Consider the following 23724-nt stretch of genomic DNA (forward strand, 5'->3'; position numbering starts at 1 on the left):
ATCAGTTGATGGTTAAACCAGTGGTGAGTGGGGTGAGCGGGTGAATCAGTTGATGGTTAAATCAGTGGTGAGTGTGGTGAGCGGGTGAATCAGTTGATGGTTAAACCAGTGGTGAGTGGGGTGAGCGGGTGAATCAGTTGATGGTTAAATCAGTGGTGAGTGGGGTGAGCGAGTGAATTAGTTGGTGGTTAAATCAGCGGTGAGTGTGGTGAGCGAGTGAATCAGTTGGTGGTTAAACCAGTGGTGAGTGGGGTGGGTGAGTGAATCAGTTGATGGTTAAATCAGCGGTGAGTGTGGTGAGTGAATCAGTTGATGGTTAAATCAGTGGTGAGTGTGGTGAGCGGGTGAATCAGTTGATGGTTAAACCAGTGGTGAGTGGGGTGAGCGGGTGAATCAGTTGATGGTTAAACCAGTGGTGAGTGGGGTGAGCGGGTGAATCAGTTGATGGTTAAACCAGTGGTGAGTGGGGTGAGCGGGTGAATCAGTTAATGGTTAAACCAGTGGTGAGTGGGGTGAGAGGGTGAATCAGTTGATGGTTAAACCAGTGGTGAGTGGGGTGAGTGAGTGAATCAGTTGGTGGTTAAACCAGTGGTGAGTGGGGTGAGTGAGTGAATCAGTCGATGGTTAAACCAGTGGTGAGTGGGTGGGCGAGTGAATCAGTTGATGGTTAAACCAGTGGTGAGTGGGTTGGTGAGTGAATCAGTTGATGGTTAAACCAGTGGTGAGTGGGGTGGGTGAATCAGTTGATGGTTAAACCAGTGGTGAGTGGGGTGAGTGAATCAGTTGATGGTTAAACCAGTGGTGAGTGGGGTGAGTGAATCAGTTGATGGTTAAACCAGTGGTGAGTGGGGTGAGTGAATCAGTTGATGGTTAAACCAGTGGTGAGTGGGGTGAGCGAGTGAATCAGTCTCCGTCCTCGAGGAATGTCGAAATGCAGGAAGGAGGCGTCTGTGTGCGCCACTGTTTGGGACTCGCGTGTTTATTTTGGACGTCCGCCTTCCCAGGGATGGTGGGTCATATGGAGATTGGGGTTTGGTCACGCAATCATTTTAGGTTAATCGATCAGGAATTATTTGGGGTTGGTGCACCGCCCTGCTGGTTTTGGGACACTGAGGTTTTCAAGGACACGTAAATAATACATTTAAATTACCCTCGGCACCTCCGCTGTTTGGTATATAAACAACCAACACTGGTAAGAAATTATAAAAAAACACGCAATTCGAATTATACTGATGAAGGCACTGTTTAATGCAGACTTAAGTAACAATCTTGCATCCAACTGAGAATGCCACATACAGTTCTTGCTCTTTTATGTATGGCAAAGATTGAGCAATCGAATCCAAGTTTTCAAATTAAACAAGGTAATAGAGACTTTCTATTGTATTTTTCCCCTGGGCGTTTGACGCCTCAAATTAAAAGTGCCAGCAACCTCCGCCGTCGGAACTCTTGGCAGGTGTTAGAAAAATCAAAGGCGCCTTTGTACGCAAACTTATTTCATGCATTGAAGAGATGACTTTGATCAAACATGTCCTGGCAATCTAAGTAAAATGACCACTCGTGCCCTCACCCCCTAACTGCGACGCTTTTCACCGGCCACGTTGGTGGTGTGAACACTGAAGGTCGGCGCCATTCGACAGAAAGGCGTCAGGCATCCTTTCTCGAGATTTCACCAAAAGCTCATCGGAGACTCGATTTGTTCACCACCCCATGACCATCACCAGTCATCCCGCACTCTGCGCAATGAACACGTCTCAGGGTGAACGCCATCTACCAAAGTGTTTGGGGGTTAGGCAGCCAGTTGTGTTGACGCACGCAACTTTAACCACATTTAAATTGAGTACTTTGCAATCAATTGATTCATTGATCCAAAACACTGCCTTTTAAGTGCCTACTCTTGCAAACAATGCCATGGAGTATTTTAATAACTCAATTACAAAGAAGAATGCTGCTTCCATCATGCCCAGCAGGATCCGCTGGTCGGTGGTGGTAAACGCCACTTTATCCATGCAGGGCAGCATCGGCGATGGTGGTGCGGAAAAATCTGAGCCGAGGTTGTACGGCAACGCACATCGACCACCGACCGAGCCTCAAAACAAAATGCGTAACTCCATCAACGTGCATGCTCTTGGTTTCTGAGCCAAAACAGATCAAATTGACTTCTGCAGAGTAATTCTTCGATGGTTTGCACCAGCCACATCTTATGCAGGCATTCTTTAAAAAAACACCTGGTTCCTCATATTTGGTTGTCAATAATTGGAGTGTGACAAAATCCCTGCCTAAGCGTGCATTCCGACACGACTACCAAACAATAATCAAATATAAATTAAACATAAAATAATCTCTTTCAGTGTTCCCTTTATGTACTGTATGTCTAAGACAAACGTCCCTTTTCATATTTTAAAGGGCTTAGCCACAGTTAATATACCTTCTGCTCTCCAGTGATGTGCAACATACATGTACTTGAAGTGGCCAACATTTCTTCAAAAATAAAATTCTGGAAAGTAAATTTATGACACTTTTTTCGAATTGCACAATTTCTTGCATGAAATATGCTGTTAAGTAACAAGGCCCCAAAGGTTCTCAACTTCCTGTCATCAAAGTCCACACCGATTTGGATTTGCCTCCTCAAACCAAATGCTGGTTAACACAACATTCTAACAAAGAACCACATACATCTGTTGTCTGGTTTGACCACCAGCTGCGGTGACTTAAAGATCCGGTCGCAATCATCATGCACATCCGAGCATATCACCTAAATTTAACTGAAAGGAGGCGACTGCTAAACCTGAAACATTTGAATGTTTAGTCACAATGACCGTCGATTGAGAGCCCGTTGGCCTAGATAGGCAAGGAAGATTGGGCTACAGTGGTCCCTGATCACAAAAGTTGACGACTTGTTGGGGTGTAAATAACAGCAAAGACAAATTAAAATAATTTATGGTTGTGAAGGAGAGAGGCGTGCCCCAGTGGCGCTAGGACGCACGGTGGCAGTGCGACGCCGCGTCCGTGTTGAGCACCTCCAACACGCCCCGCAGCGTTGGGAATGTCTCGGCCACGCTCGGCAGCCCTGACTGCACCCACGATGCACTGGGGGGGGGGGGGGGGGTGGGGGCACGGACAGGAGAATGGACTGATACAAAACCAGTGAGGTCAATCGCACAAAAAACGGTACAGCCCAACGTTCAGTCCTTCACACCGGAAGGGAATGTGGAAGATTAAGTAGCATTTATTAACAATGCCTGATTCAGTCAATAATAAGATGAATCTAAGTGGAGAAGTGCAGTGTGGGCCAATATACACCAGGGGAACGGTTTCAGCCAAAAGGGGATGGGTGAGTGCAAAACCAAAAAAGAAATCTAGTACCTTTTTAATTTAATCCAAGTTCTCATCGTACTGATGAAGGCGTCCGGACTGCCAGCAGTCATGGCCTCCAGGTCAACCAGCTGACAAGAGCACACGTACACACACGCCACGCCTCCACGTGACAAACAGCAACAAGAACAACAACCAAGCCCAGCGGGTGCTACCCCCCACACTGTCGGCACGACTCACCATTCCCTTCGGAATTTTCACGGAGATCTCTTTGCCGCTGGCCAGCAGACCCCCGACCAAAATGGTGTACGCGACCACGCTGGAGGAGAATGTATCACAAAGAAACAAATGCCAAAGTAAATAAGCATCGCCTAGGATTTAGTGAGATGTCAGTGGAATAAATATTGGGAAAGTGCAGAAATACAAGTCGATGTCTCAAACCTGAGATGTTTTGTGGGACTGAGATTTCTGCATTAGAGCAGCGGCTTCTTGGCTAGCTATCGAACAAAGACGGTCACTGCATTGCGCTCTTTCAGATGCGCTTCTGCGGCCTTCTTGAATGCTCTTCCGATATTAGGAAGCCACTGGAGCTATGCACTGTTAAATCATCTAGATTGGAAACGAATTTCTTTACAAGTGCTTTTTGTGTTTAGTTTTCTGTTCTTCCCACGCACCACCGATTAGCACGATTGGCTACGTACGGTGCGAAAGAAGTTTGATATACATACGGCAATAATAATGTTGCATCATTTCTAATAGCGGCGTTCTTTGTAGCTGGTCAAAGAGGAGGTAAAACGCTCACCTGGAGCCCCTCGAGAGAGGCATGAGGTTGTAGAAGTAGTAAACCATGGACAGCATTATATTGCACAGCGTGTCCACATCCTGGAAGCACACAACCGCACATTGTTGAATTAATCGTTTAAACACATGGGCCCTGAAGCTCAAGGTTACTGCGAGACGTAAAAAACTAGTAGTGAAGCGTGGATCTGTGCTCGTGGTTTTCTTTACAGTAACAGAAAAACTTTTGAGAAGATATATTTCTCATCGGCTGTTGTCCATCGACTGCTGGATGTCGGTCTTTCCACACCGTCTCTCGGTAAAGTGACTTTACCAAAAGACCCAAAGAATATGAACTCCTGCAGCCACGAAAGCTTTAAGTCAACAATTGTTGGGATCGTAGTGCAGTGCCCTAACTGCTGCACAACCATTCTTCACACACAGGCAATATAAAGGTGCAGCTCTGCAATTTCCTGGTCACGCGACTACTGGCGGAGGGTATTTTTAACTCAATCTTGCACGCTAGCCAGACATCTTGGAAGATGTGGGAGTCCCCACACTTTAACCCACCGCAAGTGACCTGCCAATTGATGTTGGTGTGCCCATTTATACTCCTTAGTGGACAGAGATGGTGGAGATTCAAGAAAATTGCCCACTGTTCAACATCTGGATTTCAAGTCCAGTGTACTAATCATTACACCACAGCAGCATCCCACAAACAACACACACACTGTACAAATAACATACAGCAACTTCACACATTTGTACTCTCCTCTAAAATATCCCAGACACGCACACTCACGCCGGGCTGTGCCGAGAGTCGCATGCGCTTGCCCTGCTCCAGGAACTGCTGGAAGAGCTCGCGGATTTCCGAGTGGTACTCGTCCGTGCGCCGCTGCGTCGTCTGCGTGTCCGCAATGAACAGCACGTTTCCCACACTGCAGGATGGCGACAGGGTCGGGGGACAGGGATGGAACAAGATGAAGGGGCCCCTGGTTCCCCCGTGGATGACCTGGGTCTCACTGATGAATGAGCACCCAGCTCCCTGAAGATCCCCTGGGACTTGTTGTTGGTGCTGGCACACGGTCAATTTATCCAGGTGCTGTGCCATGGCGTTACTTTTTTCTCTCCTCTCTCCCCTACTACCCTGTCCTGACCCTCTCACCCTGTTTTTAATTTGGTAAATAGTCTCGAGGTGCACTTGAGTGTATATGTATGTTGAACATCTTTCTCTTCACCATACGTAGCAAACCGTGCTAATCGGAGGCGCGGGAGAAGGACAACAAACTAAACACCAAAAGCAGTGCTTACGCATCGCCCGTCATGGTGAGCGTGAAGCCGTCCAGCTGCTGGTCACGGTCGGCCCTGCCCGGCACCTTGGTGGCCACCATGAATCCAGGCTGCTGCTGCTGCTGCCGCCCGCTGTGGAAGATCTTCTGAGGCCACCCCCGCCATCATCATTAGCACAAAGGACAACAGCAAAATAATTAACAGGAGCACCACCACCACCTTCAGCAACCACCAATAACTCTTACACTGTCATCAACTCTAAAACCTCCACCACCAACAACAACACAATAAAAAAATCACTTCCATCAGCTACACCATCAACTTCAATCACAACAGAAATTCAACAATACCACCATAATACCACCACTGCTGTCAACACCGATACCAACCACAATAACCACCATTATGATTAACAGCCATACCACAGCATCATCATTACCACCACTGCCACCACCCTCCCCTACGACAATGAAGGGTCAAGCACGAGCGCTCACCTTGAGAGCCGGGAGGAGGTCCTCTACCGACCTCGCCTTCTCCACCGACTCCCTGGTCTCTCCGTGCAGCTTGGGGTTCGTTCTGTGCGCAGCGACAAAAGCACTTTTACCGCAGCACGTTCAGACGAGCCTCACAAAGTCAAGTCACCGTGCCCCCCTGCTCTCCAACCCGTCTCCATATACACACATCCAATTGTTTATCGAGCAACAGATGCCAACATTTCCTTGTCAAATTAACACGTCACCAATAACACTGGGAGCAGAACGAATGCAGTTTGGCACACCATAATTAACCAAATTCTTTAGATTTTTTTATCAGCCAGTACAGGAAATGAATTCCATGTGCTATGCCAGTATAGGAAATCAATGCCACGTGTCATGTACAATCAAATAACATCTGCAGTAATACAACATCAGTTTCACGTTAGCCGTATGGAATGCAGGAACGTGACAATGCGAAAGAGTACCCATAATGCTGTAAGAGTTTCTCTTTCACGGAGGTCAGCATCCTGTCAAAGTACGTCGCGTAGCGCAGGTTGCTGACGTGACCCCTGTAAGCACAAGTCGATGTTAATGCCGACAATGCAGTGACAGTGCCAGTGTTGACGTACGAGTCAGTGATGGCGTTAGTGCTGGTGTTTATATATGACCATGTGTTGGTGTCAGGTACTGGTGTTAATGCTGCTGTTGATGCGCAAGTCAGTGCCGTCGCCGATGCAGGTTTTAACCTGACGAGGTTGATGTGGCTGTTGAAGCCGCTTTTTAGGCCACGTGCCGGCATCAGGTCTAACCACAGAACTGGCTGGTCTGGGTCAACCATCCTGAACCATGCACGCACAGAAGGCCGCACACAAACACGACAGGTTTCCTATCGAGGCAGCTTTACAGTACGATATCGGTATGACGACGCGTGCTCAAAACGCCAAGGAGCCCCGCGCACGTCCCGCTGCAGCGCGACATTCACCTCCTCCACTTGACGGCGACATCGAAGAGGTCCCTCCACGTCAGCCTACGGCTCTTCCCGGCCACGCGCACCTTGCCATTCCGCCACACGTGCTGGAGCGTCTGCATGACTTCCAGTGCCGCCATGCCCATGGCTGCACTCGGTCAAGGCACGAACGAGCGTCAAATGCTCATTTATCAGTGGGGGGAAGAAAAAAAAGAAAAAACAACAACCGTTCTCGGTTATCTTCTTGGTTCTTTCGGTAAAGATGAATCCCTGCAGTCACGAAAGCTTTAAATCGTTCTCGGTTACTTCTAGATTTGAAGCTTTCGTGACTGCAAGGATTCATACTCTTTGGTTTTTTCGGTAAAGTCACGTAGGTAAAAAATAAAATAAATGAAAACAACTAAATAAAATCGCGACGTTTCGGGCGCAACAAAAGGGTCAGTCTACATGCATCGATGTCACCCGCGACACGAAGCCCCCCACCTCTGTGAACCCTGCGGTTGGGCAGAAAGCCGGGCGCGTCGTACTGCATGAGGGAGCCCAGGCGGTCGGCCGCGCACACCAGCTCCCGAACGTCGGCACCGTAAGCGTCGAAGCTCTGCGGCACAACGTCCCTGGCGGGGGAGGGGCGCGGGAGGAGGCGCGGCGAGTTGGCGCGGCGAGACAAAAGACTCTTTTCACGGGAGACTTGGGGTGCCAGCAAAATAATGTATTTCGAGTATACAATGTTAAGTAACGAACTCCGTTTTAACTAAGACGTGGGCATGAGTTCCTATGAGAGGGCTTGGGGCAGACCAGCAAGACCTAGGCCAGGATTTATCAAATTCAAATCCTTGCAACTCTCCCCCACATGCAGCTTTCCATGATGTGAGATTACCAACCATCAGGTGCGCAGTCAATTGATTGGCACACAAGTTGGAAATCATCTGTAAGCACGGAAAGCTGTGCCGGGAGGAGTCACGAGGACTGGAGTTTGATAACAGCCGACAGATGAGGGTGGCGGAAACCCCCAAGGCCGCGGGCGGCGGCGGCGGTGGTTGCGGGTGCACGGCCCTAACCTGATGGAAGGCTGCAGGCCCGGCTGCTCCTCGTATCCCTCGAGCAGGAACGGCAGGTTCTTGGCCCAGTGCTCGCGGAACGCTGCCGTGAGGTCGTGGTCGGCACTGCAGTCGGCCACGGGCGTGTCCAGGTTGGCGTGCAGGTACCGGGAGTACTCTGAGAACATAAACAATTAAACCGCAAAGTGAGCACACATTTGCCAGGCATGGCAAAAGGCAAACTGTGACTTGAGTTGTATCTGCAAAGTTTTCTCCTAAACTTTAAAGGATTTATTTGTGCCAAAACTACTGTTCTAGCACCCTGATAACAATTGTTTAAGGGCGCTTTAGAAATTATATTCTATTATTATTATAAATTACACTTGTTCATATTTTCAGATTTGCTTTCCCTCGTATATGAACATGTATGTTTACAAAAGGTAATTGCAACTGCGTAGGTTACAGAATAAAACATCAGCTTCACTACGTGGATGCAGTGGCGCTCACCTGTAATCCAGCGCTTCGCATGCTCGGATCAGTGGATCATACACATCTGTCAAACTCCCAAATATTCTGGGCTACGAGGTGGCCAGGAGGTGACAGGACAGCAAATTACTTTATAAACCCGTCTGTGCAGACCTGCGAAAGCCATCTCCTGGTAAGCGTGGATATTTTCCGGTTTCCTCCCAAACAAACCCTAAACACTCCTTAAATCTGAATTTGTCAAACATCCCAATGCAGGACTTTCCGAACATGACGTCTAGGGACTCAAACATATTTACCTAGCTCAACAATTTACTTTCTTAGTTATTCATAATGCCCAATTGGGAAGGGCCAAAGACTGGCTGCGTACATTGTCTGTGGACCTTTTGCTGTCATTTGGAGGTGAGCAGAGCATGAGACACAATTCACAAGTGTACGATATGACTGGGTACCCCCTTGAAATCGAGACTTCTGGTCTTAATGGGCTCTTACTTCGCTATAAGGGGTCATCTGCATGTCAGGGTGAATGGCCAAACAAAAATCCCAAGACTAAAACATCACCAGCAATTGCGTTTCGTCGTCATAAAGTTCTATATTTCTCTCAACGTGTCACAAATTAACTACCGGCTTACAAGTTCCACCACACAAAATAACTGATCTCAATGTGGCCTGCCCTGGTTAAGAATAACAGAGCGAATTTAAATGGGTTCAGGGCAGGTATGCGCAATCTCACAAAACAAATCGACCCTTCACAGCCCAGAGCCCTGAAAACGACAGCGGCGCACCCTCCGTGCCTCCCCACCCGCACCTCCCCCCTCCCCGCGGCAAGCACGCAACACACGGCCAATGCGGGCGCCGCACACGGCGACACGGCCGCATTCCGAACATGCCAATAGTTCGACAGTGGACAACGGAAAATAACGAGAGTGACTGTGTCCGGACACCGAAAACGACAACTCAGGGTTGCACACACTGGGGGGCGACTACAAAATGGTCCACCTACAACCGTGCCCACTGCTGGGACAAGTGCCATCACAGCGAGCACCTATTTAGGCCGGGAAGGCGCGCAAGGCAGCGGAGTGTGGCTGGCACCACGGCCGGCCGCCTTCGCCTCCCCGGGTACTGTTTACAACATCGACGTCGGTTCGGAAACGCACGCTCACAAACACGCACACCTCGGAGGTACTTAACACGCAGGTACTCTGGGCTGGCCTTCTGCCCCGGCAGCGGCTCGTTGAGCATCACTTTGGTCTGCGCCTTGACGCCCTCGTAGAACTGGCCCAGCGCGACGTGGCTCAGCCCCTTCATGTACTGGCACACCTCGTTGGAGGGCTCCAGCTGCAGGCAGCGCTGACAACGGGGCAACAACGCAAGCGGCGGTTACAACTCCGCTGCCTCCACACACCTCGCGACTTCACGGGGACCGCGGGTGCACGCACCCGTGCCTCGTCTTGCTCGCTCGTGAGAGAGTCACCAAACGGAGCACACCCATGCCGAGGACTCGGGCGGCCAGACTGCCTGCGTCATCTCATCCACGCTGTGTTCGAACCGCTGCCACGCTGCAGGTCAACACCACTTGTCTTTCCGCTTCGTTCCCCGGATTCCTCGGCTTTGGAGCGCCCTCCCATCGTCTCTTTCCTAAGATTTCATAAAGCTTGCTCAAGTCAAGAAACGATTGAACTCTTCCATAATAGAGGTTTTTTGGGGTTAAGCAGCGTAAATATGAATGTGCCGTTACACTCACCACCACCCGACAGCCAATTAGTCAGGTATGTCAAGTAAACAAAACATCCCAATTTGTTACGAGTACAGCAGGGTAAACCCACAACGTTGACAATTTGAGTACGAAGTTTCCACCAGTAATTACAACTAGCTTCATCAAGGGCACAGCCAGAGTTGCCAATATTGGTCGCGAAAATCCTACGTGTTCGTATGAACTCTTATCTATGTCAACCTCAACAGTGCTGTTTGTGGCTGGCTGCTTTGCGATTCAGGCCCTTTGTATATTGTGCTTAGCAATGATGATAAAAAAACATAACCACCTCTCTCAGAACCTCATCCTCTCACTAGATCAAATTCCCACATACCACCGGTCATTTGCAAATTCACCACACAACTGGCACGACTCATCGAATTCTTGCGAATCAACAGAAACGGCCGTGGCTCAGACAGCCAAAACAGGGCTCGCACAGCTTCCCCAGAGCAGGATGGGGGGGGGGGGGTCACCACAAAAAAAAATCTCCTCTCACCTTGAAGTCGTTGAGGGCCTGGCTGGGCTCGCCGTGATGGTACAGCATGATGCCGCGCAGCTGCAGCGACAGCACGTGCTTCTGGTTGAGAAGCAGCGCCTTCTGGAAGCTCTCCATCGCCGCCTCGAAATCGCCCAACTCCCTGCAAGGCCACAAAGCGAGGGTCGACAGCGGCCCAGGAGACGCGCGGGAGTTTGTCAGCCGGCGTGGGCCCTCCGCCGTGCCTCGAGCCCCACTCGCTCGCACAGGAGGCGTGTGCGGGACCGGGTTTGTTTACAGACTTGTACGGGCATATGACGATGCATCGATGAAAAACTATTCTTACAGTCGCAAAAACAACAAAAAAAGACGTTTCCGATGGATATGAAATGCATGCAACTAATATGGTCATTATAAATTGAGCCTAATGGAGAAAAACATTGTAAAAGTGAATAAAAATATGAGAAACGGTATAGGAATGAGACATTAAATAAACAAGAGCTAAAATCATCTATTCTCAAATAAAACTGTGACCATAAACAGAAACAAGTCGCCGCATTTTTGGGGCTATGGTCTATGACACATCAGCGATTCTATATGCCGTTGTCATTTGATATGGCCAACTTCAGAGAAGGCTCATGCTTGATAGATCCCCTTAGGCAATGCTATTCACCAACTCATAAACATACACAACAATAATTATGTACGCGCTTATAATAACTCACTGCTGGACGAAGCCCTTCCAATGGGTGTGCTCGTCATGGGTTTTATTGGCAATATTTCACCACACTCATCAATGAGCGTTTGTGAAAGGAGAAGCCAGGATCGGTTCAGATATTACTACATTAATGTTCGCCTTGGCGGGAAACCAAAGCGCGGCTACCAAGATCATCACGGCACAGCGCTTGAATCACTGGTACGCCGCTCTCCATATGCGTGATTTAAAAAAACCACAATCGGTAGAGCGCTGTCCGGTTCACGAAGAGGGAGCTCATGACAGAGCGAAACGATGCGATTCGACGGACGCCGTGGAATGCTTCCACCTGTAGGCCTGGCCGAGGCTGCGGTAGACGTCTGTGTAGTCCGACTTCAGCCTCAGGGCGTCTTTGAACGTGTCCACAGCCTCCTGCGTGTGACACGCGCGCACGGAATACTCTCACAACCAGTCGTGTCGCGGGACTCGCATAGCATCAAAGGACAACAGCTTGCCAACAGATCTCTGGAGTTAAGCATAGTTGTGTCTGGTATGTACCTAAATGGGAAAACTACCCGGGACAACCAAGTGTGATAAGCTAGGTCTGCATCGTGGCCAGAAGAAGGCAGTACAACAATGGATTCTTGAATATCTGCTCGTTTGTGTGCAGCATTAAGCGTAATATAATTGCGCCTATGGAATGTGCCCAATCCAGTCAGATCTCTGAAGCCAAGCAGAGTTTGGGCGGTGTTTGGATGGACGACCACCACACACAAACAGGTTGTCACAGCGCTGTGGGGATACATCTTGGGCAGCAGAGGATAATGTAGAAAAAAGCAATGTTGGACCACACTTCTATGCTTCCACATCTACACCCCTCTCCTCCACCAATCTGCACTGACCACTGTGTTGAAATATGATCAATTAACACGTTTGACCTGCACAGAATGGATTTACAAAAGGGCTGTACATGTAATAAGTAATCAAAAGTGTTTTGTGCGGGGCCCGGTACAGATATGTGGAGCCCCCACAGGCAGCACTGGGCTTCAGAGTGGCCTCATCAGACAGTCAAATTATTTAACATTACTCACACACAGCAATGCAAGTGCTGCTGTAAATCAACCAACTGCATTGTCTACTGTATGTATGCTGAACTTATTTCACACCGTACGCAGCCAACCGTGCTATACGGAGGCGCGGGGAAGGACAATAAACTAAACACAAAAAGCATCTTGGCTTCTCAGTATTTATTTTCGGTCGCGCGATATTCGTTCAGTCATGCATTTGCGATGACAGAGTTGCTAACGGTTGTTTGTTGGCGTTATTCCCACATCGCACACACAGTAAAGTAAGCTTTGATTTACGTGGATAGCCGACACCACAGTGTGACAGCTGATCACTAGCCGTCCTGTGTTAACTAAAGAAGCTGCTGGAGGATGACGAGTCTATTATGCAGTCGGGCGGTGTCAGTGTTGTAGAACGAACAGCCGCGTGTGTCAGCAGAGCACTCCAGGAGACCAGGCCCCACCCAATCCAGGCATGTTCCCCGAGACACACGGTCACCACCAGGCGCGTAACAACGCATCGATTCCGTATAGATTCTTGCGCTCACAGTGTGTGCTTCCAATCATGCATGTCGGAAAAAACTGTTGACAATTCATCCGACCTAAATGCAATTGATATTACGTTGTGAATTGTACAAAAACAAACAGATGAGACAAAAAATAATTCCTAATCGAATCTTGACCCTGAATCATGATAATTCATTGAATCACTTGGGGGAAATTAATCGTTCATGACTCTATACCATTTCTAGGTTCTCAAAACCATGCCAAAATAAGGCAAATTCCCTTTGCCCCAACAAAGGGAATTTGTGTCAGTGCATATTCATCACTCAACTTAAATATTTGGCATGCATTCGTAGGTGATCTGCATCTTGCACGACACAAAAGGCAAACAAGATCTCAATCTTGAGGTGGCAATTTCCCTGGATTTTGGCTGAGCTGACGACGGAATGACCCTGTCGCGACCACCCCACGGCATGCTGGTTACAATCAAGATGGAGTCACTCAGGGCCTCTGCCCCCGGCTGGGAGGGGGTGGGGAGAGGGCTCTCAACTCCACGTACGCCGCCTGCCACGGCTCCCGCGCACGACGGCTGCCTCTCTCTACGGCTGCCTCTTGCCACGGCTGCCTCACGCCAAGGTTGCCGTTTGCCATGACTGCCTCACGCCAAGGTTGCCGCGGTGACGCTGCGCGAGGCGTTGGTGGAAACCGCTTCAGTGCGACTCACGCGGTCAACTGATAGCGCACACCCGCAGGTGGGAACCCATGAGGCGCCGCAAACATCTGAAACATTTTTAGAAGCGTTCACCGACTTCTGTGGGAAGCTGTGGCTTCACCTTCTGCCTCACAACGATATGACAAAGTGGTTTATCTTGGCAATTTTGACTATTTACACATTTTGTTTTTAGCTACGTAGTCAATGAAGCACCATTGATATACATACGGAGTGGTGGTCAATACGTACCACTGATTATACCAAAACAATAGTTGCACAAATCTATTTAGCATTTTGAAGCACAATCTTTGAGTATTATTTAACTACTAGCCTTTTGCCCGTCCAAGGACGGGTGTATTTCAGTAAATCTGAAACTTGCAAGCGAAAAGCAGACCGCAACGTGATATTAATTGCATCAATTCGCGTGCAATATGTAAGGCCGCGGTGACACAGACTTATTTAATTTAACGGTTATAATCCCTTGTTCATCATGACGTCCTTTTTACTTTGATGTCTCAACAGCTATACGGAGATCACGTGATGACGTGAGGGTTCTGCCTTTGTGGTGAGGGTTGTAAGTTGACGCTGAGGAGGGGGGAGGAGGCGCCTCGGCCCCCCATGTGGAGTGACATTACCCGCTAATTAATATTAATGAAGGGGGTGTCCATTTGGAAGACGTCACCTCTTCATGATTATTCATGTGGGGGGGTTGTTCGATGTGGAGTGATGTCACCTGCTCATGATTGTTAATGAGGGGGGGGGGGTCCATGTGGAGGACGTCACCTGTTCATGAGTATTAATGAGGGCGGCTGGCCGACATGGAGTGACGTCACGCGCGGGACACAGACATTCTTGGCGTATTATAGTAGTAAATATCGGTGTCATTGGATGCATTTCAATAACACATGAATTACAATTATTTAGGGAAATCAGTGTGTTAGTATGCAATTATAACATCCCCTTCTCTAAAATTCATGACCAATCTTAAAAATAAAAAGTATATAATAGGTGACGTTTCAGACAATAGACCTTCACAGCACAGAGAGAAACCACAGCTGTAAAGCAGTGTCTTATTTATCAGCGTGATGAGTTTAAAAATATATATTTTACACCTCTGCTAACAGTCCTTTCATTTGTTGTTTTCATTTGTACTCGCATAATATTTCCCATTGTTATAATTTCATCGGTTAAACGAAGGAACACCTCTAGCCCTAATGGTTTATCGACACAGATAACGCTCCTTAAAAAAAAAAAATTCTCTAAAAGCAGCAACAGCACTTCACGATAACCTTTTGCCCCCACACTTGCGCAAGAGAGCGAGAAAATCAATTCATCAAGAAGGCGTGACGCCAGAACCCTCAAAGCCGGGGCAAACCCGCGCTCCCCGTGGCATGTCCCCCGCGTTCCTCCACCCCGCCGCTCACCCGCAGCTTGCCGCGGTGGTAGAAGGTCAGGCCCTTGTAGTGCATGGCGACCGGCTGATTCATGTCCAGCTCCAGAGACTTCTGGAAGTCCTCGTAGGCCTTCGGGTAGTCCTGCAGGCAGGGCGGACAACAATGGTGATGTTTACAATTCTCATTTCGGCATCACAATTACATAAAGTACTATAATGATAATGCCAATATTTTATTTGGGGAAGCCTTGCTAAATTTTGAGAATTTTTCATGAGGGTCCAACATTGCCATGTTTGGCCAATTTCATTTGTGACTTTTTGGTATGTGGGAGGAAACGCGAGTAAACCATTCTTGTTCTTACCAGGATGAAACCCGCTTAGCTTCCAAGCTCTAACACAATTGGGGATATTGAGGGTGATTATTAAAATATACATCTTTCAATGCAAATTTTATAATTGCATTGAATAAAAATGTACCACCAAAGAAGTTACAAATATGCAACTTTTTAAATTTCCATACGAATTGGATTTTGTTTCTGTTCCACGACAATCTTGCCATTTGTAACGATGTCCGATGTTTAACCCCCAATGCTGGCAGCTTCTTCTCACGGAGTGAAACGTCGGACATCACGCCGTGCCACACGCGGTACAACCAGAAAACCCATCGGAGAGCCATGCTGCTGTTGTTGTTTTTGTGGTCAGGTTTCGGTTAACGGCACGGCACGGACCTCGGACATGAAGCTGAATGTCCCGCGCAGCAGGTAGAGCCGGGCCGACGGGCGCAGCGCGATCGCCCGGGTGCAGTCGGCCACCGCCTCCGCCGTCCGGCCCAGCGGGGACAACAGCTGCCACAGCACGACAATCGGCCGTTAATTCACACGCGCACGGCCCTCCTGTCAATACACCGATGGACGAGGGCCTCCCCCCACACTGTGAGGGTTCTTTTAACATACCTTACCATGTTAGTCAGTGCGAGTCAGTAAAGTGGGGACTGTATATGTGTGGCAGCATAGAAGTAGAGCGCGCAAATGAATGTTTTCCGAACTTCCCTCTGCTGCCCACCAAGTAGCCCCGTAACCCCAATGACAACCCCTGTTTGTGCATAGTGGTCACCCATCCAAGCACTGTCCAGGCTGAATCCTGTTTAGCTTCAGAACCCTGATGCGATCGGATGCATTCTTGCTGACTTGGCCATAGGCTTCAATCGCTTACTTTTGTGAACATAATTTTGGCTGTAGGCAACACAAAACGATCGCAATGAAGGCAGATATGATCAGTTCTAGAGCACTAATACTTAGACTTTAATTATCTAATTCTAAACATAAACAAGCAAAACTATAATGAAAAAGGGACGTTGATTAATGTGTCTATGTCAATAGCCTATTCTCAAAATCTTTCAAGTATCGCTCTTTCTTTCGTCATTATTGAACACTAATATCTTTAGCAGGTGTGATGTGTAAAAGACAGCATGGTGAAATTCTATCACAATCGCATTGCAAAAACATGCATTGCAGTTAAAACGCCTGTGGTCAGATAGAGCCCGCTCACCTCTGCACGCTGCTCATAGACGTACGCTGCCTCTGGTTGCAACTGCAGAACTTGATCGAAATCTGCGAGCGCCCGTTGCATGTTCTCAATATCCTGACAGCGCCAGCGTGGGTGGGGGGGGGGGGTCAGTGCACGATTCAGACCGTCATGGCACCACCACAACTCTTATATAACCGAGGTTATCGCGAGTGTGCAGTATTCACAAGTGTTCTCTCTCTCCATTCATTGCCACTGTTTTCACACTGGTTCGCTCATTAATTATTCGATGCAAAATAACGCGATAAAACCGATCGTTTTTTTTCAAACATGCTTTCAAATAAAATTAAACATTCTGCCCGATATTAAATCGTTACATTATGGGAGTACATATTTTGCATCGATATAACTCATGTAAAGGTTCCCTTACAAGAAACCACTGAACAGGGGTGTGCAGAAGTCCACACCTACGTAATGTTTTCCAATTGCTAAGACCCAGAGGTATCCCTTGCAAAATGAGGTTTGTTATGTCAGTAGGCTTTCACCTGATGGTAAAAGTGCGTATAATGCACGGACGGCGTAATGCTATCCAACACTGCGTTTCTCTTTGGGTACGAAAGCCAATGGCTATCTGTCAGGGCAAAATTATTTTGTATACAGTAAAACTTTGGATTGCGAGCATAATTCGTTCCGGAAACGTGTTTGTCACCCAAATCACTCGTATATCAAAGCAATCGTATATCAGTTGTGATCACGTGACGCTCGGCAGACAAGGCGTATACAAGTACTACTCGTGTTGCAAGACCTCGCTCGTTTATCAAATTCATATTTATTTTAAAAAATTGCTCGTCTTGCAAAACACTTGCAGACCAAGTTACTCGCAATCCAAGGTTCTACTGTATTTGCAAAGTCATTATTGCTGTCGTTTATCTTTAAGGTGTTGGAAACGCCTTTATCAATTTGGCAGGTTTTCAATTAGTCTTTCACAGCAACGCATAACTTTTAAATTAAGGTTGGTTCATATAATCTCGGCGAGAGTTACATGTATGTTGAACTTCTTTCACACCGTACATAGCCAACCGTGATAATCGGAGGTGCGGGTTACGCCCCCTTTACGAACGGATGGACAGCGAGAGCTCAAGCATTAAAGGTGTTCCACCTTCATCGGAAAGCAGTAACAAGGTGTTTTATTATAGTCCATGTATTGGCTCTTCCTCAATAGTCTATATTGCACATCAGCAAACATTGACAGTAAAGCATTGAAATGTGGCAGTGCAAAGAAAAATATTATTGCAATCTCCTTACCTGCAGCCCTTTCCGTGCATATGCAATGGCCCTGCCGTACACAGCACTGACCAGGTCTGCGTTGTCCTAGTGTTTGTAGAAAAGCATAGGCACATTGCAGAATTGTTGGGACTCATTGTGTGCGGCGTTAAAGACTCCCTCGTCAAGAGGGAGGCGGCGAGTACACTGTGCATCATGGACACCGCTGTGCAAAGTGGACTTTACCTGCAGCAGAGACGTGAAGTGTTTGATTGCCTCATCGTTCAGTCCAAAGTGTATTAACACAAACCCGTAGGCTGAAAACAGAGAGAAAGAAAATCGGTTGTGTAAAACTGTGCACAGGGCACCAGAAAGGCAGTGGATTTAGGCCGAATATACTACATCTCCTTTTACGTGCATTTTAAATGGAATGTTCCACGTGTTGTATCTTGCAGGGTTGTTAAAAAATTGTAAACATAACTTATATTTTTTGTAAACTATACCTCTTTAATAGCATCACTATGCTATGATTGACAGAACTGGTTGACCCAGATTGCCATTGGGAAAAGATACTTCTGGTCTCAATGGGCACTCAACCGATTTTTAAACACCGTCTTTCTGTCATGTAGCATGTGTAGTTAGCATCAGTAAAAGTGAATTTTAATATTTCATGAACAGAACTTTATATTTTTATTATTAGGCATGTAAACTTGACACTTCATCATCCTAAATCTTTGTGGCATCGCAGCAACTCTGCTTTGCACTCACACATTAGTGTGCGAATGAGCACAACAAGTGCGGCTTGATTGATGAGATATCCAACGCTTATATAAATAAAAAATTATATGATTTACTCAGCAAAGCCTCACAGGGTGGTTGGATTGTTTAATCAAGGCAAGTTTTCATAACTACGCAAGTCCTTTATAAGTAAAGCTAAATTTAAAAACTATCAACAACATGAAAACAACGATTGTACGAGCACACGGCCAAAACATAAACACCACTTTAAAAACGCAGCGGTGATCGTGCGGCGATGCCTGCAATAAACAAGATAAGCGGACTTCCCCAATTCTCTGTCGCACACGATACACACCGAGCTGGCGGTCGGTGTCGAGCACTCCGCTGGGAAAAGGAAACTTCCTCTGCTCCGCCAAAACCACGGCCTGGCTCTGCACGGCACAGATAAGGGGACATCATCGTAGCTAAAGGGGCGGCACGCATCGGCTCATCTGTTCACGCGCAATGAATAAAAAAAGTCACCGTATATTTATAGGTGGGGGGGGAAGGGAAAGAATTGTAAAATTAGTAACCAAAGTTTGACGTTACCAGAAAGTTTTCGTTGTTGATGGATGACTGTTCACACGACACCACTGAATCACAAGCGACGGGAAAATCGTGCCTTAAAGAAACTGTAAAAAGATGCGAAAAATTAAACAAAGATACGGATTTTCAAAAGCTGTCCACCTCAAGTAAAACTGCACATGCTGACAGTCGCAATGATAAATGGCAGGGCAGGCCAACAACTCTTTCGCGCGCAGTAATTTTGATGTATTAAGCTGCAATTGTGAACTTCTTGGTGCGTTTCCCCACATGTCCACGTTTGCCGCATTGACCTCTGCCTCACACAGAACTACTGAAAACACCCATTCATTGACGAAGACAACTCTGGGCACGGCAGCCTTTTATTTAACACGTGATACACGGCGACTAGAACGACGAGATCAATCATTGCAAATGCATATCTGGTGGAATTCTTTTGGTTCGTCGTGTTGGCAATGATTGCAGTCTCCCCTTGCTGTAGTCAAAAGGTCTCGCTAGTTTTTATTAAAGGCTGATATGTCCGTACTCGTCGTCTCGAGTGGTATACCTGTCAACCCATATATGGTTAACCCGTATTCCTGTACAGGGAAATTGAGTTTTCAGGTCCATACGGCATCCAGCCGTTTCAATACGGGCAAAAAACAAATGCTGTCTATTTGTTTGTGTTTCTCCCTTGTGATGGGACTTTGTAGGATGTACGTTGACATTTATAAGGGCACGAGGTGACCAATAAGGTCCTAATTGGTCTGTAATAAGGTAGGCACTGATAAGGGGTTGACAGGTATGAGCGCGGTCATATTCCCAGTAACCTTACACGTTTTCATATTTACCATATACAATACCCACAGTTACACACCGGATTTAGGGTGACTTAATAACTGAATGCGCACAATTAAAAAGACGGTGGCAGCTATTGCAACCAAAGATCGGTAAATCAAATTGTATTTTTTTTAAAACAAACGCTACATTGCAAATCATAACTGTAAACAGGTCAGCAGAATTGTCATGCTCGTGAGGTTTTGGAAAGTTTTCAGTGCAGCTGTGGCTACACGCGAAAATACACAAACTCCTCAAAATTCACGTGGTTTTCCAGTCTTCTAAAGAATGAATTGACCGTAGATGCTGTTGATAGCTTACACACGGTGTGTAAACTCTGCCAGATTGTTGCAATTCCACATTTCTAAGTCGGGAACCAGTCCAGGATTTACCAAGTGATATTTAGTTCACCGCAAGTACTCGGTGTGGTTAATGCAGACACAGATTCCTTGCAAAAGGTTTCTGTTTGGTGTTTGAACATCTTAACACCTGTTTTATTGCCAGAAAGGGTAACACACATTCTTATATTTTGAAATTTAGTTGCAAAGACGCACAAAGAACAATGGGGCAAAGATGAGCCAATCTCGGAAATTCCACATTCCCATGCCAAGTTTTGTGCCTCGGGCATCAACCATTGTTGATATTTATTTTACAAGGTAAAACGTTACAAAATGTGCGCACATTTTCGTCAACTTTTTTGTTGTTGCATACAATACTGTGTGTATAGAATGGCGAGTGAGTGAATGGGTGGGTGAATGAGATAGAAAGTGAGTTAAGGAGTCAGTAATGCCCTTTTTGAGTGAACTAATAACTCCAGTCAATTATAATTACAATAACAGCAGCATTGCGAGCTGAAATAACAATTTTATTGCGTTTAACACGTAGCAGGCTTTCGCGACCAATATTATCCATAAGAGGTGTTTTCGGTTAGATCGCGTAAATATATAAATGTGTCGTTAAACCCGCCACCACCCAACACAGAGAGTTGCAATAACTGGCGAAACGTCGTACTCAAGATTGTAAATGTTGTGGCTTGGCTCTCCAACACACCGGTTAGTGCTGTACTAGTACACTACACTATACACTACATTACTCTACACTATACACTACACACTAGTGCTGTACTAGTGACGAACTGGCCACGAAGATGAACCCTTACTAGTTGGCCGTGTCGGGTGGTGGTGGGTTTAACGACACATTTATATATTTACACGATCTAACCCAAAACCCTCTATTATCGATTATATTGCGCTTGCCATTCATCACCAATGACAGCTACAACTTGAATGATTGGAGCCACAGGTGAGTTGTTGAGTCAATGACTAACCCACTCACTGGCTTACTGGGATAATAAGCCAGCCACAAATTAACCAAGCAACGGAATTAATGAAGCACTCACCAATCTCACCAAGTCACCCACTGGTTAACTTAATGAGCGAATGCGTCACTCACTCACTGCCTTAGCGAAGTCACCCACTGACTTAACCGAATGAGTGAATGAATCACTCGCATTGAGTGACTTACAGAATAATCAGTCACCTAACGAGTAACTAAATGAATGAATCACCGACGTAGCCAGTCACCCCACTGCCTGACGTTACGAGTACATCACTCGCTCACCGACCGACCGACTGCCTGAGCCCTTTAACCCACCGAGGGCGAGTGAGTGATCGAATGAATGAACGGATTGAGTGAGGTGCGATTTGGGTGCGCGAATCGCACCGGGCACCGCGTCGGCGCAGAGTTGCGGAAGGCGGCTCCATCGCTCCGCGCACTCGGCGCCTCGCTCGGGAGACGCTGTGCCGGGCTCCGCCTGGCCCGGCGGCGGCTGCTGATGATGCTGCTGCTGATGCTGCTGCTGAGGCTGATGTTGCTGACACACCTGCCCAGGTTCCTGTTCGCCCCCAAACAGCGGCAGGCTCTGAAAGAACTCGGCGCCGCGCGTGGACGACGACGAGGCGGCGAGGATGAGAAGCAGCGAAATCAGCAGCGGCATGCGAGAGAGACAAGGAGACGGGAGGGGAGAGGGAGGAGGAGGTGTAGGAGCTGACAACACCAACACCGCCATGATGATGATGATGGTGGTGATCACCGCCCCCAACGCTGCCGCGGGGAGTGACGGGCGGCCGGAAGCAGGAAGCGCGGTACCGGAAACACGTGCGAGTTCGCGCGGGAAAGCCGCTCGCCACGTGCTTGAGTTTGTGTTCGGTTCGTGGTGGTTGGCTCAATTGTCCAAGCCTTATCAGTGCTGCCTCACTTATTACAGACCAATTCAGACCTTATTGGTCGCCCCGTGCCCTTTGTAAATGTCAACGTGCATCCCACAAAGTCCCATCACAAGGGAGAAACACAAACAAATAGACAAAAATGTTACTAAACAAAAACGTGTATGTATTAATTCAGAAAATTGGTGTAAATGATGTCATAATTTACTGTCTGTGATCTTGCATGCTGATGCCGCTTGCTTGATATGTTGATGATGCACACACTCATGTCCAGCAATAAGCAAGGTTATACAGGGTTAAACAATACACCTACATTTTATTTGGACGTATTTTTCTGCCCGTATTGAAACGGCTGTACGCCATATTAACCTGAAAACTCAATTTCCCTGTACAAGAAGATGGATAAACCGTATGGGTTGACAGCTATGGGTTGGTGGTGATGATTGGAGGGTGGGTAGAGGAACTCATTCATAACAACTATGCGTTTATTTACAATTATAGTATTCTTTACCCAGGATATGCTCACTGAGTCTCATTACTCTTTCAGAAGTTCTGCATTAGGATGTGTGACCAATTCCGAGACGGAGTGGTTTGGCGTGTGACGTGAAACCGGAGTAAGCCAAGAAGAGTTAACACTAAAAGCGACGCAAATATAGATACAGTAATCCGTTTCTGAACGATGTTGAAATTAAATTGTGGCAAGCGTTGTGTTAGATTTAGCTGTCGAGGAATGTGATGTATCACAGGAGCAATCATTGGTCTTCCCTTGCAACGTTATAAAGCACATTGTGCACAACACTGAAGATTGCTTATTAATCGAATCCCAGTTTCATATTCGTTTCCCAGCTTTTTATTTGAATACACGTCGTGTTGGGACAATCGTGTTTTTTTTACACATCCCGTCAACCACAAGGCCTTCTGTGAGTGCATAATGCGCATCGCTCGCTTTTAGATGCGCCTCTGCGGCCGTCTGGAACGCTCTTCCGATATTAGGAAGCCACTGGAGCTATGCATTTTCAAGTAATCTAGATTTAAAACTAATTAGTTTTAAACTGCGTTTTGTGTTTTAGTTTGTTGTCCTTCCCTCACACCGACGATTTGCACAGTTGGCTACGTACGATGCGAGAAAAGGTCAACACACATACGAGACAATGTCGAAACCGGTCCAGTTTTGTTAAGAACCAATGATGCATCTTCTGAACGCAGTGAGGTTGACGGGAAGTGGGACAAAGGCAAAACAATGTATGTATATACAGTGTATGAAGATATGTATAATTCTACAGATATTCTCCACAACGACGCTGATACTGTATGTATATTTAGTGTTTAGGGTGCGGTAGGTGACAGGGGTAGTCTAGAGAGTGGAGGGGGCCAATCTCTCCCCCATCGCCATTCTCTCCATCATCCTCTCACGCGCCTTGTCCTTTCTGAACGACGTCTGTGACGATGGCCCTCCTTCCACTGAGCTCTGGGCACGATGTTTAAACTCAAGAACGCTGCTTTGTTAGAAACTGTACCCAGCACCATTAGACATAATTTGGCGATGCTGCTGATGCTGAGTTGGTAGAGGTGCACGGTTAAGAACAAAAACACTCCACACATTCCTCAACGGCATCTTGAAAGAAAAGACGTTCAAAGT

General features: G+C 47.2%; 1 protein-coding gene across 3 annotated transcripts; it reads right to left on the bottom strand.

Annotated features, from left to right (window-relative positions):
* Positions 1-1257: 1257 nt before the first annotated feature.
* On the bottom strand, positions 1258-21954 carry TTC13 (tetratricopeptide repeat domain 13). Of its 3 annotated transcripts, none has more exons than XM_061559532.1 (23): positions 21583-21954; positions 19051-19133; positions 18818-18893; positions 17971-18041; positions 17767-17832; positions 16486-16578; positions 15666-15782; positions 14969-15079; positions 11614-11696; positions 10592-10733; positions 9518-9692; positions 7881-8037; positions 7306-7436; positions 6838-6970; positions 6602-6694; positions 6341-6424; positions 5874-5955; positions 5401-5525; positions 4892-5027; positions 4115-4194; positions 3553-3631; positions 3364-3443; positions 1258-3087 (listed from the first exon to the last, which is right to left on the bottom strand). In XM_061559532.1, the coding sequence occupies exons 1-23, from the start codon at positions 21926-21928 to the stop codon at positions 2973-2975; spliced, it is 2658 nt and encodes an 885-aa protein (XP_061415516.1). In that variant the 5' UTR covers positions 21929-21954; the 3' UTR covers positions 1258-2972. The 3 variants fall into 3 exon arrangements, with proteins under 3 accessions (XP_061415516.1, XP_061415518.1, XP_061415517.1); XM_061559534.1 differs by having other exon boundaries at positions 1259-3087; positions 9533-9692; XM_061559533.1 differs by having other exon boundaries at positions 1259-3087; positions 5401-5522.
* Positions 21955-23724: the final 1770 nt, after the last annotated feature.

Source organism: Lethenteron reissneri, chromosome 25, assembly GCF_015708825.2.
Source record: "Lethenteron reissneri isolate LAM-NWPU_2019-01 chromosome 25, ASM1570882v1, whole genome shotgun sequence".
In the NCBI taxonomy this organism is placed as follows: domain Eukaryota; kingdom Metazoa; phylum Chordata; class Hyperoartia; order Petromyzontiformes; family Petromyzontidae; genus Lethenteron; species Lethenteron reissneri.

What these genes read in the sequence shown, in the direction of transcription:
- TTC13 (XM_061559532.1), bottom strand. Translation starts at nt 21,928, where the DNA reads ATGGCGGTGTTGGTGTTGTCAGCTCCTACACCTCCTCCTCCCTCTCCC. An exon ending in TCTATGAGCAGCGTGCAGAG is followed by an intron (nt 15,783 to 16,485) that starts GTGAGCGGGCTC and finishes GTGCTGTGGCAG; the next exon opens with CTGTTGTCCCCGCTGGGCCG. An exon ending in AGCCACATCAACCTCGTCAG is followed by an intron (nt 6,425 to 6,601) that starts GTTAAAACCTGC and finishes TTGTGCTTACAG; the next exon opens with GGGTCACGTCAGCAACCTGC.